An 18,848-nucleotide genomic window follows, 5' to 3' on the forward strand; every position below is an offset into this window, starting at 1 on the left:
AGTTCCACGTTAGGTATAGCATAGTTGAGCAATGCAGTTTAAACCTATATATCTCTTTCCCAGACAAGGCATCCTTCTGACATTGGAGTAAGATTGCCAATGTAATGCCAATTTATGGGAAGAGTTCAGATACGGACTCACACTCGTTTGGAACGAGATTGAGACTGTCCAACCTTAAGGGGGCTGAAATTGCTCCCTTCCATAAGCTCCATTATCGCCTCTAAGAGGCGGGAATGGAGATGAGAGGCCTTATCGACCGGGGATAGACGGATGGACCAACCCGTCCAAAATTGCTCCCCGGTTGGAATTGGCAGGAATGGGTTACTGCACCACCCGTTTTCCCACTGCGTTGGGCACATGCCGACCCCTTAACGACCAGTGGTGACCTGCTTTCCGACCCCTACGGGACATTGCCACATGGGAATTGCCCCGTGCGGAATTGCCCCGCGAGAGCAGCGCCACCACCGGTCGGTGCCACTGACAGTTTTCCCCAGCGGGGAGCTGTCTGTGGCTGAGCAGCATGTCCGCCCTTAAAGGGGAGGTCGCACTGCCGGCGACTCCATTTTATTTTTTATTGTCGGTTGACTGCCAGGTCAGGCCGACAATTATGCCCACAGGTTCGGCCGGCCGCCAACAGGCAGCCTGGCACCCCCTCTTGGTGCCAGGCTGCTGGCCCAACAAAAACCCTCCCTGGTGGCCCAGTGTTTGCCACTAAAGTGGCTGCAGAGGTCGCAGCAGCCCTCCCCTTTAACTGAAGAGGAGATTTGTTGTGATGCGTCAACGTAGCACGTCCGTGATGCGCTGATGACTTGGAGCGACCCACCAGCACTCCCAACCCACTGACAACGGCCGCTCCGACTCACCCACACTCCCGCCCCGCAACACCGCTCCGACCAAATTTCTCCGGATTCTCCGCCCTGATTCATGGGGAGAAACACTTTAAAAAATAGTAGGTGTGCCCCATTTAGGACGGGGATCATTTTCGGCCCCAGGATCTTAAAACCAATCAGACAAAGGAGACAGTCATACATCAGCTTGAGGGGGACTCAAACCCAGGTCCCACATGTGAAAGAGTGAGGTAATGTAGTGCACCAGCCAATCCGCTGAAAATATTACCCATTTAACAGTATGAGATACTGATACTGGAACAGGTATAATGAGCTGAATGGCCTCCCTTCTGTGCTGTATCATTCTATGATTCTAGGAGAATAATTTTCAAAATAAATACTTCCCATTTTAGTAAATATTCTGCAAAGCAAGCACAAATGCTTAGATCTGTGCTCAGCTAGATGAGTATTTATTTCCACCTCACTAAAAGATGGCTGGTGTATGAGGTTTGAAAAATGTCACATTAGTGGGAATTAAGGGTTACGGGGAGCGGGCGGGTAAGTGGAGCTGAGTCCACGGCCAGATCAACCATGATCTTGTTGAATGGCGGAGCAGGCTCGAGGGGTTAGATGGCCTACTCCTGTTCCTAATTCTTATGTTCTTATGTTCTAGTTGTGCATATGGTGCTCTTTTGAGGTTGTGCTAAGGTACATTATTGTGGTAGAGAAGAGGGAGTTACAGGCAGTGGGTGTTTAAAAGTGTTCCATTCCCCAGCTTTAACATCCATCACCTCAACATTACATTTTTTAAAAGTTAAATGCTAATATAGTTTCAGAATTCTGATTTCTGAGTCCTGATGTTTAGCGCAGTCGTGCAAAGAGGGACAGAAAGTAGACCATAGTGAAATTACAAACAAGCAGTTCTGCTCAAGTAAGTGCTTCTATGCATTTAGGACACTTCAATGCAAGCATTTTAGTCATAAATTACTTTGGGTGTGAAATAAATTAAATATAATTTAATATTTACAAATTCAGACAAGAGTAATAATACCTTCTGTAAAGTTTGCTATGATTTTTAATGATAGAATGTGATTCCTTTGAGCAAAGACAAACAGCAACATTACACTCAGACACAGGTTTTAAAAAATGGATGATAATTCATGTATTTCACAGAAATAGATATTGATGGATCACAATGTAACTGTTTAATCTACTCCAAGCCATGCCCTGCTGCTGGGTAGTCTCCCCCCATGCTCACTGATCTGTACGGGAGTAGACCTATGGTCCATAATGAGATAAAATATTAGACCACAGAAGGAGACTAGAGATCCTATCTGAAATTATATAAATCGGAAAATATTCTTCATTGATCAAAGCAATTTTAGTAAATCATGCAAGGGATGATAAGCTGTCATTCTGATGACTTAGCACAGATTTACCAGAGGTGACTCGTGTGATTGCAGGAGCCGCCTTGAGGACTCTGGCTAATTTTAGTCTCCCTTTGGAGACCAGTTTTTTTCCTTCCCTTTTCAGTGTTGTGTACTGTCATCAGAGCAGTCCAGGGAGTGGAAGTAGCAGCGTGGCGGCCTAGCCCAGCAGCCGGCATGAGCCCCCGGCCTGCGAGCACCATCGAAGCAGGCCGGGGAGCGGAAGGAGCAGCTTGGTGGCGTGCCACTCCAGGGAGCATCACGTGCTGGAGCAGGAGAGCAATGGCAGTGAAAAGCGACGTCATCAAGGTCCAGGTTGGTGATTGGAGTGTGGGCAGGTACTGCAGGAGCGGCGAGGTCGGGGCGAAGGAGCGGCGAGAGATTGTAGAGAGACGTGATCGGGGCCCAGGAGAGGCGTGAGTTCGGGGCCCAGAAGAGGCGAGGGCCCGGGGCAGTACGGGCCAGCCCACAGCTGGTGTGCAACAGTCACCACACGTTAAAAAAAATCCAAGCACAGACATCTCCCGTGCTTCAAGATTTAGTTTGGACCTGGAAGTTTAGGTTCTTCATTGAAACACTTGTGAACTTTTTGATGTGGAAGCAAGTCATCCTTGATTTGAGGGACTGCCAATAATGATGCTGATGATGAGTACTCTCACTGGCTGATAACATGGGCTTCAACAACTTTTTCCAGACCCTTCTAACAATACAGTTCTAAGACTGGTCATCAGAAAATGTGCAAAAGCCATTTAGGATGCTGACTCTCCGTTTGTCCCTCTCTTCTTGAGAGGGACCTACCTTTCACTTGGTGTTTGGCTCCCCATGATGGCACAGCTCAGAACTGAAACCTGCTGCATGTTGAATTGTGAAACCGAACCTGTGTCCAACAAGCAGCCCCGCTTTTATACAAGTTCTAATTTTACTTCTTAAATTATAAAAAATAATTTAACAATACATCAATGCACAGTATTAATGATATATTAATTATTTACTATTTATCTTTGCAGAAAATCAGGAGACTCAAGAAGCTCAAGCTTTTCAGTCTCGCACAGGAACACATCCAGATCGTTCCATGAGACACCTAACCTTTGTGAGCAACAATGGAATACAAACTACAATAAAGCACAGTAACCAGTGTGTATTGGAGAACGCAAAACAAGCCACATATAAGCATGCCACACATGGCCAGGATGCTCACAGCCTTGAAGTTTGCCCTGATGAAGAAACCTCTCCATCAAAGATGTCACAAGCATTGAATCACAATCCTGAACTGTGAGTATACAGATATAATCATAGCAAAGTGTTCTGTTTAGACATACATTGCGGCTGACAGTGGGACAACCTGAATGTAGAAGGGAATTTACTGAAGTACTTCAAGAATCTTTTTCTAAAACAAGTGAGGGAACCCACAAGGAAGGAAGGCAATATTGGATTTTTGTCTAACTAATGGAGAGAGAATAATAGCCAAGTTGGACTAAGAGAGCGATTGGTGTCCAGTGACCATACAGTTGTTCATTTTAAGGTCGAAATGAGGACAGAACAGATAATTAAAACTATAGGAGACAGTGACTGAGGACAAAAAGTGGTAGCATTACTAAATCATTATTTTATTACTGTTCTTAACCATTGGAAGATGGGGGAAGAGGAGCCTGAGTTGAGAAAGGTGTCTAAGAAGAGATTGTCTGGAAACCCTTAGTATCACAAAGGAAGGCACGTTCAAAAGGTTTAAGAAGGTGTAAGGTAAACAAGGCTCCAGGATCAGACAATTTCAATCTAACTGTACTGGTGGAATTGGCTAAGGAAATTGCAAGTGCCTTCCTCACAGCTTATTGGAATCAGAAAATCGAAAATGTTACCCCTATTTTAAAAAAAGGATGACCCCTCAAATTATAAACCTGTGAGTCTCCCCTCAGTTGGTGGGATCAGATGGAAGTGAGACTGTGGAGTACAGGTTTTATAACATGCTTGAGGTAACTTGAGGCTGATTGTGATCGATCAATGATATAAATTACCAGTTCATCTACAGCATCAGAAGTTCCTGAGATTTCATCTACAGAGTAAAATCTACCAGGAGATGGGAGCAGTGGCAGATAGGCTGTTATAGCCATTGTATTCAGTGCTCACAGGTGGTCAAGGGAGCAAATAAAATGTTGGGTTGAATATTAGGGATGTTACCTATAAGTCAATGATGATGTCGAAGTTGTATCTGGCCTTTGTGAGGCTGCATCTTGAGTACAGTGTGCAGTTTAAGGAAAGATGTAATATTATTGGATGGAATCCAGAGGAGGGCCATGGGGCAGATTCCTGAATTACGAGGCCCGAGTTATTTATCATGTGATTTTAGTCTGCAATGAAGGAAGATGAGGATGGGACTTGTTACAGGTTGTTAAGATTTTCAGTGTTGTGGATAATTTGGATCCAGTAAAGTTTCTGTCAGTCACAGGATTCTAGGACTAGGAAACCAAATTTCAAGTTAAGGGCTTTAAAGGAAAATAAGAAATTGATACCACATTTTTAAAATTCCAAGTTATAGAATTGTGGAAATGATTTATGGAACAGCGAACCATGTCAGGCTTTGAAAAGGACTGGATGAATTCCTATTAGTAAAGGGGATATAGGGCTATTAGTTCCAGTATCATGGGAAGGGACTGATGAACTTACTGGTCTTCTCCCACACATTGCATCACTATGTTAACAATATAGCCTAAAACTGCTGTGCAAAACATTAGTGTCCAAATGCTTAATGCATTTATGTAACGTTACTATTTTAATGGAACTGTTAATGCACTTTATTTTAAATTAATGTTTCCATTAAAATATCTGACATACCGGTAATTAAATCACACAAACACAGTAATTTCAAAGCTTATAGCTCCTCTGTGCAAAGCCAATCCAGCACAAAATAAAGATTCCCATAAGATGTCGAGATTTTAGAAATGAGATTCAAATGCTCCCTGCATAAAAATCTTGTTCATTAGAACTTCAAAGGAACTACTTTAACCACACATTTACTGGTCACTGGCAGACTGAAATGTTTTGGGTATATTATTAGATGCATTAATATAAAGATCTGATGGTCTGACAATGATAATGAAAAGCAATCCAATTCAGGTTCTTTAAATGGATGGATTTAAAGTTAATATTGTATTTCATGCTATAAAAACACTGATGTGGATTACAACAATTTTATCTGATGGTTTTTAAACTATTTCACGTGACTTATTCAAGACTATCTTACAAAATGTTGCATGCCTCATTCTATGTAAGCAAAAGAAACATGCTGAATCTTTACACTGAATGTGCCAATGTAGAACTTGGACATGCCCTTCAGAGAAGCATCCATTCAAAAAGGTAAGATTTATTACAAAAATAGCCAGGTTTTCTTTCAAACAGGAAGCACAAATCGGCCTTGGCTAAAAGCAATAGTTATCTATTGATGTCTTCTTGCAGCGAATGTGAAGAGTTTCCTGGAACTGTTTAGACTCAACTGTTTGAGTCAGGGACCCCACAACAAGAAATACTTACAAACATTTGCATATCATCTCCTCTTCACTATCCCTCCCCACAATGCTTACTAGATAATTCTCTTCGCTCCTTTTTAATTTGTCCTGCCGCCTTGTCACTGATCATATTTCCACTTGATTTTTTCACAAGGCCTCTCTCTCTCTCATGATTTCTATTCTCTCTCAATATGGATCACTCTACGGTATACAGTTTCCAGCATAAGTACACACTAAAAGCCTCAGGTGTCAGCCTTGGCTCAATTTCTGAGTCATAAGGTTGTGGATTCAAACACCTCTCCAGAGACTTCAGCACATCGTCTAGGCTGACTCTTCAGTGCAGTACTGAGGAAGCCAGGTCAGCAATATTTGAGAAGAGCAGCGAGTTTGCCTGGTATCCTGGCCAACATTTATGTCTCAACCATCACCAGCAAAACAGATTATCTGGTCATTTTTCTCATTGCTGTTTGTGGGTCCTTGCTATGCACAAATTGGCTGTTGAGTTTTCCTACATTACAACAGAGATTACAGTTCAGAAATACTTAATTGGCATTGAAGTGCTTTGGGACATCATGAGGCTGTGAAAGGTGTTATATAAATGCAAATGTTTTCTTCTTCCACTGTTCCATGAGCTGCGATGAACAACCGTGATATACTCAGCTGCAAACCATTCCACTTCTGTAAAATATCCAAATCAGTACTTTGAACTGTGGTATAAACTGATTACACATGTTGATGAGATGCCTATGCTAAACATATTCCATATGGTTCATTTTACAAGTCCACACATTGAGCATCATTGTTTGCCACTGTAGGTCACAAACTATTCGCATGTTTATAAAACAATATCCTTTCTAATTTTAGAATGCTATTGTGTTGTTAGTAGGTACACAAATGGATTCATGCATACAATCAATAATGGCCTGCACTTTGGCAAGCCACCAATTTGGAAACATTTGTTAAAGTGTATGTGGTGAATGTATCAAGATATTTAATAAAGTGGTGCATGGCAAATCACCTGGCATGTATTCCTGGAAATACCTGGAAGGGCCTAAAATTTGAGGACAATGGTGACCTTCATTACCACTGCCAGCCTACCACCTTCTTGCACTGTCTCTGAAGCTATTGTTTGATCAGAGGCAACAGCTCAGTCATAGCCTCCCTATTAATCCTGAGCAAACTCATGCACTGCTACTCTACTATGATGAGGATCCACTGCAGCTGACCCACATACATCGGTAGAACCAATGACAAAGCAAGCACCTTCTTTTTCCTTTGAATTTCCAACACATCCTTTCTTCCTCATGCTGCACTATCAGATACTCAAAAATAGATGCTGCACCTAAATCTGGGACAGAAAAGTCATTTGTATTATTCACTGTAGTATACTTCAAAACGTGGCATTATTAGATTTAACAAAAGACAGATGTGATCTGGAGTAAAATTCTCATCTTTTGATTAACTCCCACAGCTGCATAATTCTGCATCTGTTTTTTCATAATTGGTTTTGAACAAGTGAATATTAACATTTCATCCCCCCGGGCTCACTGTTCGCTATTGTTTTTGGAGAAGTGCCAAACATTAACAAGTCATTTGTTACCATCTTCTACTGGCATTACATCACCTTGTACTAACATTTCACGACATTATAAAAGTGATGAAAACATGAACCGAAGGCCTCGATTATAACTCCCCTGCCTGGTACAAACCAGCCCGGGGGTAGTTAAAATGCAGCAGGGAGCTTACCCACTTGTTTCCCGCCCAGAAGATAAGTGGAAGAGCAGTGATGGTTCCTCCGTCAGACCAAACCTGCCAGGAACAGGTGCCACAGTCCGAAGAGGCCTAGAAAAGTATGTTTTTATGATTTTTTTCCCGTTTCCTTTTGGAGCAGGAGCGGTACTCTGGACAACACAAGGAAACCTTGGGCCTCCCTTGCTGTAGGCTTCCTTCCCACAATCCCGATGAGGATTCCCCTCCCAGAGACTTACCCGATTGCCCGAGACCGATCCTGCGGGAACCCGGAGGTGGCCGCAGGTCGCCCAAATTCCCGCTCCCGCCCACAGGCTAGACAGTGATTCCTATCGGCTATGGGCGGGAGTCGGATTGTGAATATGGAAATTAGGTCCGGGAGTCAAAAGTAACCCATGGATTCATTTTATGCCTCCTTTTGAAGTTTGGAGCCTGAATCCTGCAGAGAATCATAGAATGATACAACACAAAAGGAGGCCATTCGCCCATCATGCCCGTGCCGGCTCTTTGGAAGAGCTATTCAATTAGTCCCACTCCCCTGCTCTTTCCCCATAGCCCTGTCATTTTCCCCCTTCAAATATTTATCTAATCCCCCTTTGAAAATTATTATTGAATCTAATTCGACTTTGTGCAATCAATCAAAAATGATTTGTTTATTGCTGCTTGGGGCCTGCCCTGTAGCAAGTGCCACAGCCTTTTTATCTCTTCTCCACCGGCCCTCAGCCTAGGAAGCAGCAGAAATACTGCTTCCACCACCCTTTCAGGCAGTGCATTCCAGACTATATCAACTCGCTACATAACTTGTTTTCCCTCACGTCGCCTCTGGTTCTTTTGCCAATTACCTTAAATCCGAGTCCCTGGTTACCGACCCTTCTGCAGCTACAAAGACAACTCTGCTTGATCTGATGTTTTAAGCAGCCGAGCATCTCTGTCCTTTACTTGTAGGTCTGTTTTGTAATTACAAGTCATACAATTAGTACAGTCCTGTTCCAATCATTCTAACACTAAATTATATGTTATCTACAGTCACAATTCAAACCAATCCCAATACCTCTCTTTTCTCCCCATGGACCAATATCATCTTCTGCTTCAATATTTATCCACTTTTCCCTAAAAACATGCCTCAGACAGCAAATACTGTGGAAAAGTATTTCATGTTCCAAGAACCCTCTGTGTAAAGAAACTTCTTCACTCTCTTCGTGATACTATTAAATTAATTACCCCTTATTACAGACTCCAAACCAGAAGAAATGTCTTTCCCATTCACCCTGACAAAACCCTAAGAGGGGATTAAGTAGCTGCTTACCAATAGTATTAGAAGATTGCTGTCACCTGACATCATTTGGAATCAGAGACAAGTTTAATGTGTTACTACACCAAGCATGGTTCCAGTATCGTTGCAATGGGGAAAACTGTTTGGAGAAGAAAGAAGAGAAAAATGACAGAGGAGAAATTCTGTGACTGTGAGATCACGAAGCAGCAGTGACATTGACTGCCACCAACCATGCACGTGAACCGATGTTTAGTTTGTGCACAACATGACGAGGTTCTGCAATTTTACAGATTGTAGGGTTGCCTAACCTCAGAGTCATTCATTTCCTCCCATGTGGCCATGTGTTCTGATAATGCCACCACCTTTATCAAAGAGAAAAGATCACCACTCGCTCAATGCGACCAGCAGCATGGCATCTTGCAAGAAGACCTCTTTCTCCGACAGTGAAATCCTTTATCACTACTGGGTCAAAATCATGAAATTCCCTAGCGAACACCATTGTGGGAGCAACAATACTACAGGTCAGCAACAGTTCAAGACCCAACATTTCAAAGCAATAAGATTTATGATTCATCAGAGGTCAATGTATGGTGACACCACAAAGAATTGCAGCGGAATCACATTAAAGTATATGGGGGAAAAGATCCGGGTCGATTGCGCCTGGTGCTAAACGGGGCACAAGTGACTTTCCGCCCGGGCGTGCTGCTGCTACTGAGTCCCGCGAAATTCCACCGGAGTTAAGCGTGCAACGCTAACCAGTAGCACCCCGCTCCTACCGGTAACGACGCAAGCCGCTGCCATTGCCGTACGCAGCGACCAGTTTTTGACCCTGGGTGAAAACTCGGCAGTGCCCAGTGAAGTTGCCGCAGGCTGTAGGTCGCTCGCAGGGCAAAAATTAAAGGGGATGTGCGCTGCGGCAGTAAAAAATAAAAATTGTCCGATTTACCGGCTTCTTGATTGTAGATCGTGGGGTCTGTGCTACGATCTTGCAGCCCATCACTCAGCTTGTGTGCTGGGCTTCTGCCGCAGCACCCCGCTCCCTGGTGGTACAGCGATGGCCCCGCCCTCGAGAGGAAGTGGAGCGTGATATTTTACACTCCACGTCCTCTTGGGGGAGGTAAGCTCAAAGTAGCTTGCGGAGCGAAACTTCCACGCCAGCCGCAGGAACTCCTGCCTCTTATGTGGTTACAGGAAATGGTAGCATAGTGGTTATGTCATTGGACTAGTAATCTGGAGGCCTGAACTAATGATCAGGAGATATGAGTTCAAATCCCACCACGGCAGCTGAGGCATTTAAATTCAGTTAATAAATAAATCTGGAATTTTTTAAAAAGCTAGTATCAGTAATGGTGGCCATGAAACTACCGGATTGTTGTAAAAACCCATCTAGTTCACTAATGTCCTTTAGGGAAGGAAATCTGTTGTCCTTACCTGGTCTGGTTTATATGTGAATCCAGACCTACAGCAATGTGATTGACTCTTAACTGCCCTCTAAAATGGCCTAGCAAGCCACTCAGTTGTATAACGTGGCTCACCACTACCTTCTCAAGGGCAATTAGGGATGGACAATAAATGCCAGCCATTCCGGCTATACCCACATTCCGTGAATGAATAAAAAAAAATATGGGCTCTTTACATACAAAATGTAAGACCTGCCATGATTTGTGCAATCAATCAAAAATGATTTGTTTCTTGCTGCTTGGGGCCTGCCCTGTAGTAAGTACTGATATGTCCTTACTATACAGAATTAATGCACACGAGGCCCATTCTTGAGAGGTTACTCTGTGACATAGAAACATAGAAACATAGAAACATAGAAAATAGGTGCAGGAGTAGGCCATTCATCCCTTCTAGCCTGCACCGCCATTCAATGAGTTCATGGCTGAACATTCAACTTCAGTACCCCATTCCTGCTTTCTCGCCATACCCCTTGATCCCCCTAGTAGTAAGGACCTCATCTAACTCCTTTTTGAATATATTTAGTGAATTGGCCTCAACAACTTTCTGTGGTAGAGAATTCCACAGGTTCACCACTCTCTGGGTGAAGAAGTTCCTCCGCATCTCGGTCCTAAATGGCTTACCCCTTATCCTTAGACTGTGACCTCTGGTTCTGGACTTCCCCAACATTGGGAACATTCTTCCTGCATCTAACCTGTCTAACCCCGTCAGTGACCAGTAACCTTTATTCCAGCACTGAAGTGATGAAGGTGGGTGGAGCTTCCCTTTTATACCTGAAAGTCCAGGTTGGGAGTGTCTCCCACAAGTTCACCACCTAGTGGTCAGTGTTCTCAGGGTGTACCACTTAGGTCAGTTTATACATGGATTACAATGACAGTTGAATACATGACATCACCTCCCCGCCAAAGTCTTATTGGGATCACAGGTTAAGTCCCTCTGGTGGTTTATACTCCCTTGTAGAGCGCCTGAGTTAGGGCTCCGGTTGTTGGGCGCTGGCCTGAGTGTCTGCTGCTTGCAGTGCATCAGGCCTGTCCGGACTGCCCATAGTGATTGGGCTCTCCTCCCTTTGGTTCCGGTGTTCGGTCACCTGTGGTGGAGTGAACTCTACATCGTGTTCTTCCTCTGCTTCTTCTATTGGGTTGCTGAACCTCCTTTTTGTTTGATCCACGTGCTTGCGGCAGATTTGTCCATTGATAAGTTTAACTACCAGAATCCTATTCCCCTCTTTGGCAATCACAGTGCCTGTGAGCCATTTGGGCCCTGCAGCATAGTTGAGGACAAAGACAGGGTCATTGACATCAATACATCGCGCCCTCGCATTCCCGTCAAGGTGGTCGCATTGTGACCGGCGCCTGCTCTCAACAATTTCTTTCATGGTGGGGTGTATGAGGGATAACCTGGTTTTGAGCGTCCTTTTCATTAGCAGCTCTGCAGGTGGCACCCCTGTAAGCAAGTGTGGTCGGGATCTGTTGGCAACAGGAGGCGTGATAAGCGGCTTTGTAGGGAACCCCCTTGGATTCTGAGCATCCCGTTTGATTATCTGCACTGCTCGTTCCATCTGGCCATTTGAGGCCGCCTTGAACGGTGCCATTCTGACATGGTTGATACCATTTCCTGCCATGAAGTCCTGGAACTCAATGCTTGTAAAGCACGGGCCATTATCGCTGACCAAGACATCCGGTAGACCATGGGCGACGAACATTGCCCGTAGACTTTCAACCGTGGCAGAGGATGTGCTTGAATTGAGAATGTCACACTCGATCCATTTAGAGTAGGCGTCTAATACAACCAAAAACATTTTTCCCATGAAAGGACCTGCGCAGTCCACATGGATGCGTGACCATGGCTTGGCGGGCCAGGACCTGGCCGCATTGCCCTGCGAACACAAAGTTCCACGTCTGCGTCTATCCCTGGCCACCAAACGTGTGACCTGGCAATTGCCTTCATCATGAGAATGCCCGGGTGCTCCTTGTGGAGTTCTCGGATGAATGCCTCTCTGCCCATCTGGGGCATGACTACTCGATTCCCCCATAGTAGGCAATTGGCCTGAATCGAGAGTTCATCCTTGCGCCTGTGAAATGGTTTAAATTCCTCTGGGCATGCCCCGTAGGGGGCTGCGCAGTCCCCCATTCAGGACACATTTCTTGACTAAAGACAGTAGCAGGTCCCTATTAGTCCAGACTTTGATCTGACGGGCTGTCACGGGTGAGCTTTCGCCTTCTAAAGCTTCAACAGCCATGACCATCTCAGCAGCATGCTTGCTTTCCCCCTCGGTGGTGGCTTGTGGGAGCCTGCTGATTGCATCGGCGCAGTTTTCAGTGCCCAGTCTGTGCCGATTTGTATAGTCATAGGCGGCTAACGTGAGTGCCTACCTCGGTATGCGGGCCGATGCATTTGCATTTATGTTGTTGTCGGCCAAAAGGGACGCAAGGGATTTGTGATCTGTCTCCAGCTCAGATTTCCTGCCAAATAGGTACTGGTGCATTTTTTTTATTGCATATACTCATGCAAGTGCTTCCTTTTCTACCATCCCGTAGCCCCTTTCTGCCTGGGACAGACTTCTGGAAGCATAAGCTACCAGCTGTAACTGACTCTTGGCATTAACATGCTGCAACATACATCTGACCCCATAGGACGACACATCACACATTAAAACAAGTTTCTTACTTAGGTCATATAGCATTAACAAATTGTTGGAGCATAACAAATTGCGTGCTCTATCAAAAGCCCTTTCCTGGCTGTCCCCCAGACCCATTCGTGACCTTTGCGTAGGAGCACGTGTAGCGGCTCTAACAGCGTGCTCAATTTGAGAAGAAAGTTACCAAAATAGTTCAGGAGCCATAAGAACGAACACAGCTCTGTCGTGTTACGGGGTCTGGGTGCTCTCTGGATCGCTTCCGTTTTGGACGCAGTAGGTCTGATCCCGTCTGCTGCTACCCTCCTCCTCAGGAATTCTACCTCTGGAGCTAGGAAGATGCACTTCGCCTTTTTCAGTCGCAGACCTATCCGGTCCAGTCAGCGTAGCACCTCCTCCAGGTTGTGGAGGTGTTGTTCCGTATCGCAACCTGTGATGAGGATGTTGTCTTAAAAAACCATTATCCTTGGAATCGACTTGAGGAGACTTTCCATGTTTCGTTGAAAGATCGCGGCGGCCGAGCGAATCCCGAACAGACATCTGTTGTACGTTAACAACCCCTTGTGTGTCGTGATGGTGGTCAGCTTCTTCGACTCACTCGCCAGCTCCTGGGTCATGTAAGCTGACGTCAGGTCCAATTTTGAAAAAAGTTTGCCACCGAATAGCATCGCAAAGAGGTCCTCCGCTCTCGGTAGCGGGTACTGGTTTTGGAGTGGCACCCGATTGATGGTGGCCTTGTAATCACCACATATCCTGACCGACCCATCCGCCTTGAGCACCGGCACAATCGGACTCGCCCAGTCACTGAATTCGACTGGTGAGATGATGCCTTCCCTCAGCAGGTGGTCCAATTCGCATTCTATATTTTCCCGCCTCACATACGGCACCGCTCTGGCCTTGTGGTGTACTGGCCTGGCGTCCGGGTTTATGTGAATCACTACCTTGGTCCCCACGAAAGTTCCAATGCCGGGTTGAAATAGTGAGTCAAATTTGTCCAGGACCTGTGAGCATGATATTCGCTCCACAGAAGAAATTGCATTGACATCGTCCCATTTCCAGTTCATGACAACAAGCCAACTCCTCCCCAGCAGTGCGGGACTGTCCCCCGGGATAATCCAGAGTGGCAACCTGTTCTCCGAATCTTTGTGGGTCACGACTACCGTGGCGCTGCCTAGCACCGGAATGATCTCCTTTGTATATGTCCGTAGCTGTGTGTCAATCGGCAATAATTTTGGCCTCCTGGCCTTGGACGCCCACAACTTGTCAAACTGTTTGATACTCATCAGGGACTGGCTGGCCCCCGTGTCTAGCTCTATTGATACTGAGATGCCATTGAGGAGCACTTTCATCATTATCGGTAACGTCCTAGTGTATGAACTGTATATGTGCTCCACATGAACTCGCTAAACTTCAACTTCCAGCGATTTCCCCCAGTGTCCATTTGGCCTCGTAGGGCTTACATCGGGCCCGTCCTCCTCGTACATCAACCTGGCTGCAGGTTTCCTGCACATATGCGCCAAGTGATCGCTGACGTTGCATTTTCTGCAGGTATATTGCTGATACCTGCAAGCTCTGGCTGTGTGTTTGCCTCCACACCTCCAACATGAGCCGTTGTTGGAAACAAAAGGTCCATTACCAGTCGATCGTCTCTGACTGTCTCTGTAACTGTCCTTAAACACACCATTGACAGGTGTTGATGGCCCCATTACTGTCTGCATTGTCCCTTGCGATGGCATGAATCGTCGTTCAGCTAGCCATTGTCTCTGTTGAATTCCCCCTTTGGGTTCGACTATATGCTCGTGCATGTCCGATTGCCCTTGTCTGCCTGGAGAACTGTGTGCCGCGTTAACAATGTTGACTCCCTGTCCATTTGTTGCATTTAAACTAAGATTTTTGTCAAACATCATTCCGGTCTCTTCCTCCCCTGAGATGAATGTCTGGGCCATCAAAGCCGCCGTTTCCAGGGTTAAGTTTTTGGTCTCAATCAGTTTCCTGAAAACCCCAGCGTGCCCGATGTCCTCAATAAAAAAGTCTCGCAGCATCTCCGCTCTGCATGCATCTGGGAACTTACATAGGCTCGCCAGTCGCCGTAGGTCTGCCACGAAGTCTGGAATGCTTTGCCCTTCTCGCCGCCGGTGCGTGTAAAACCGGTGTCTCGCCATGTGCATGCTGCTTGCCGGTTTAAAGTGTTTCCCGATCAACTTACTGAGCTCTTCAAAAGTCTTGTCCACCGGCTTCTCTGGCGCTAGAAGGTCCTTCATCAGGGAGTACGTCCTGGATCCATAAACCGTCAGGTGATGAGCCCTGCGCTTGTCGGCCGAATGCTGTCCCAGCCATTCCTTAGTGACGAAACTTTGCTGTAGTCTCTCAATAAAATCATCCCAATCATCACCAACACAGTACCTCTCTTCTGTGCTGCTAGTGGCCATGGTCGCGTGTTTTAAATCCCAGTTTCTCGTCGCCAATGATATGTCCTTACTATAAAGTATAAATGCACACGAGGCCCATACTTGAGAGAAGGTCACTCTGTGACCAGTAACCTTTATTCCAGCACTGAAGTGATGAAGGTGGGTGGAGCTTCCCCTTTTATACCTGAAAGTCCAGTTTGGGAGTGTCTCCCACAAGTTCACCTCCTAGTGGTCAGTGTTCTCATGGTGTATAACTTAGGTCAGTTTATACATGGATTACAATGACAAGTACCATAGCCCTTTTGCATTTCTTCAACAGCCCCCCCACCCCCCCCCCCCCCATCCAAGGCAGCAGCAGAAATACGGCTGGGAGCCTGTTAAGAAATTGAAATCTGTCCGTCTCGAGAAAATCCATCAGTGTTGGTACTCATGGAGAAAGATGGGTGCAATGTCTCATCCAGCAGGAATCTTGTTAGTGTCAGCTGTGACTCAATGGGTAACACTCTCACCTCTGAGTTGGAAGGTTGCCGGTTCAAGTCCCACTCCAGGAACTTGAGCACAAAAAATCAAAGCTGACATTCAGTCCAGTGCAGTTGCTGTCTTTTGATTAAACCGAGGCCCCATCTGCCCTCTCAACTGGATGTAAAAGATCCCATGGCACAATTTTGAAAAAGAGCTGGGGAGTTATCCCCTGGCCAATATTTATTCTTCAATCAATGTAACAAAAACAGATTATCTGGTCATTATCACATTGCTGTTTGTAGGAACTTGCTTGTGCGCAAATTGGCTGCCGCATTTCCTACATTACAACAGTGACTGCACTCCAAAAGTACTTCATTGTCTGTAAAGTGCTTTGAGACATCGTGAAAGATGTTATATAAATCCAAATCTTTCTTTTTAGATCAGAAAATCTAGGCTGGGATTCCTCTCAGGTTCCCAAGCCACACTACAATATAACATTAATAGGCAGACATAGATTTTTGTAGGAAAGTGGTCTAACACAGGGATGAACAATTTTGAATTCCAACTTTATTGCCCTCCTTATTCGTGTAGTGAATTACCATTCTGACTTTGCATCTCCATTACTGCAGTAACCTTTTGCCCATCAACTATGTTGCAGTTGGTTTTAATTCACAAGCTGCAGAAACAATGTTCACCCAGTGTTATTTCTGCTTGCACTGTAAAGGCAAGAGAGCTTTTATTCTAAATTAATCCACTTATAGTTGCTGTGTGAAGTGTGATTCAACATGAATATTTTCCAATTACAGATGGTAATATGACAGTAAATTATAAAAATAATTTCTTTCAAGAAACTCACTACAAATTCCAAGGATAATCATGCAATTAGATACAGATCACGTGCAAATTGTTATTGTAATTGTATGACCTTTAGTTGTGTTTCAAAGTGTCAGCTTCTCAATGACACAGGAAATGGCCAGGATGTACTGTATGGAAAAAAGATTACTGAGAATGTTCCAACTTGCAGTGTGTCACCATGCCATTTATAACCGTGATCTTCTCTTGTCATCCCATTTATATCCATGTAGTTTACTGTCACATATGAGATCACTGCTAACATAATAGTAATGCTGTGATCACCCAGCATTGCGTTGTAAACCCCTCAGTCGACATTGTGCTCTCTCTTGTTTCCATTGCTCGTGCGGCCAACTGAAATCTAGTTTGCTTATTTATTGTGGATTCAAACCCCAGTTCAGGACTTGAGTGTATCATCTAGGATGACACTTCATGCTCGAGTGGAGCATAAACACTGGCGTGGATTGATTGGGTAGAATGGCCTGTTTCTGTGCCGTATATCCCAGTAATAATTGATGAGCAGCAATGTCAGAGGTATCAAATGCTTCAAGTGAGATGTTAAACTGAAGACCCAACTGTCTGTTCAAGTAAAGGTTAAAGATTATCTAGCATTGTTCAAAGAAGAGCCTTGGCTAACATTCTTACCTCAAGCAACACCAAAAATAAACATATTAACTGGTCATTTATCTCACTGCTGTTTGTTGGATCTTCTTGATCTAGATTGATTCCTGGGATGAGAGGGCTGTCCTATGAGGAAAGATTGAGTAGAATGGGCCTATACTCTCTAGCGTTTAGAAGATTGAGAGATGATCTCTGTCATGTATGTACATTCTGTTTGTAGCCACCAGATGGTGTCATTGTTGGAGGCCACTGAGCAGCACGCACATGGTACTGCTCAGGTATAAAAGGCCAGCCATTTTGAGAGTCAGGCACTTTGGGCCTAAATAAAGCAGAGCCAAGGTTGCACCTTGCTTAGTTAAACGGTACTCAGCTTGAACCTTTATTGCATACATAACATTTGGCGACGAGAATACAAGAATCTTTGTTTGCAAAATGAGTACAATTGGATTTTTAGAGCGATTCGTGGAGGGAGAAGATTGGGCAGACTTTGTGAGCCGTTTGAACCAGTACTTCGTGAAAATGAAGGGGGTCGACGATGCAGATCAGCGCCGGGCCGTGTTCCTCACGGTGTGCGGTTCAAAGATCTACGGTCTGATTAAGAATCTACTCCAGCCTAGTGATCCAACAGAGAAAACGTACGAGGAGTTGTGTACATTGGTACGTGAGCACCTCAAGCAAGACGACGGCATCATCATCTCGAGTTACAGGTTTTATACACACGTTCGATCGGAGGGCCAGAGCGCGGCAGAATTTGTTGCTGACCTGAGACGTCTAGCGGGACCGTGCAAGTTCGGAACGGTGTTGGCAGACATGCTGCGGGACTTCTTTATTATCGGTATCAACCACGAGGTGATGCTGCGCAAACTTCTGGCGGTGGAGGAGTTGGATTGAAAAAAGGCCATCCAGATCGCTCAATCATGTATGACGACGGACAGGAGTCTAAAGCAAATATCGGTGAAGAACCGAACCTCGGCAAGTGCTGTAAATGTAATTGATTCGCCGTTCAGCAGAGCGGCACATGGCAGGGCCTATCCGGCTGCGATCGCGAAACCTGTGGCAGCCCAAAGTCCGCCAGCGGGAATGTATCCGACTTCTCTGTGTTGGTATTGTGGAGGAAATCATTGGCATCAACAGTGCCGATTTAAGCAATATAGTTGCAAAGGCTATCTGAGAGTGGGGCATCTCCAGTGCAAGTGTCCACAAATAATCAAGCGAGCTGCGACACACCACATGGAGGATGAGAGTCAGACTAGCGCGGATCTTGATACGCAATCCGAGATGCCAGGGGAGGAAGTGTATGGACTGTACTCCTTCATAACCAAGAGAAAACCAATTTTGATTAATGTAAAATTTAACGGGATACTGGTATCACAGAAACATAGAAACATAGAAAATAGGTGCAGGAGTAGGCCATTCGGCCCTTCGAGCCTACACCACCATTCAATAAGATCATGGCTGTTCATTCACCTCAGTGCCCCTTTCCTGCTTTCTCACCATACAGCTTGATCCCTTTAGCCATAAGGGCCATATCTAACTCCCTCTTGAATATATCCAATGAACTGGCATCAACAACTCTCTGCAGTAGGGAATTCCACAGGTTAACAGCTCTCTGAGTGAAGAAGTTTCTCCTCATCTC

General features: G+C 45.2%; 1 protein-coding gene across 12 annotated transcripts in view; it reads left to right on the top strand.

Annotated features, from left to right (window-relative positions):
- LOC139262937 (myotilin-like) overlaps window positions 1-18,848 on the top strand; it is a 156,394-nt gene that overhangs the window by 66,041 nt on the left and 71,505 nt on the right. For all 12 annotated transcript variants that reach the window (XM_070878264.1, XM_070878262.1, XM_070878259.1 and 9 more), the window contains one exon: window positions 3,262-3,526. In XM_070878264.1, the coding sequence (XP_070734365.1) occupies window positions 3,262-3,526 (265 nt within the window). The remainder of the gene's footprint in view (window positions 1-3,261; window positions 3,527-18,848) is intronic.

This window comes from Pristiophorus japonicus, chromosome 4 (genome assembly GCF_044704955.1).
Source record: "Pristiophorus japonicus isolate sPriJap1 chromosome 4, sPriJap1.hap1, whole genome shotgun sequence".
Lineage (NCBI taxonomy): Eukaryota > Metazoa > Chordata > Chondrichthyes > Pristiophoridae > Pristiophorus > Pristiophorus japonicus.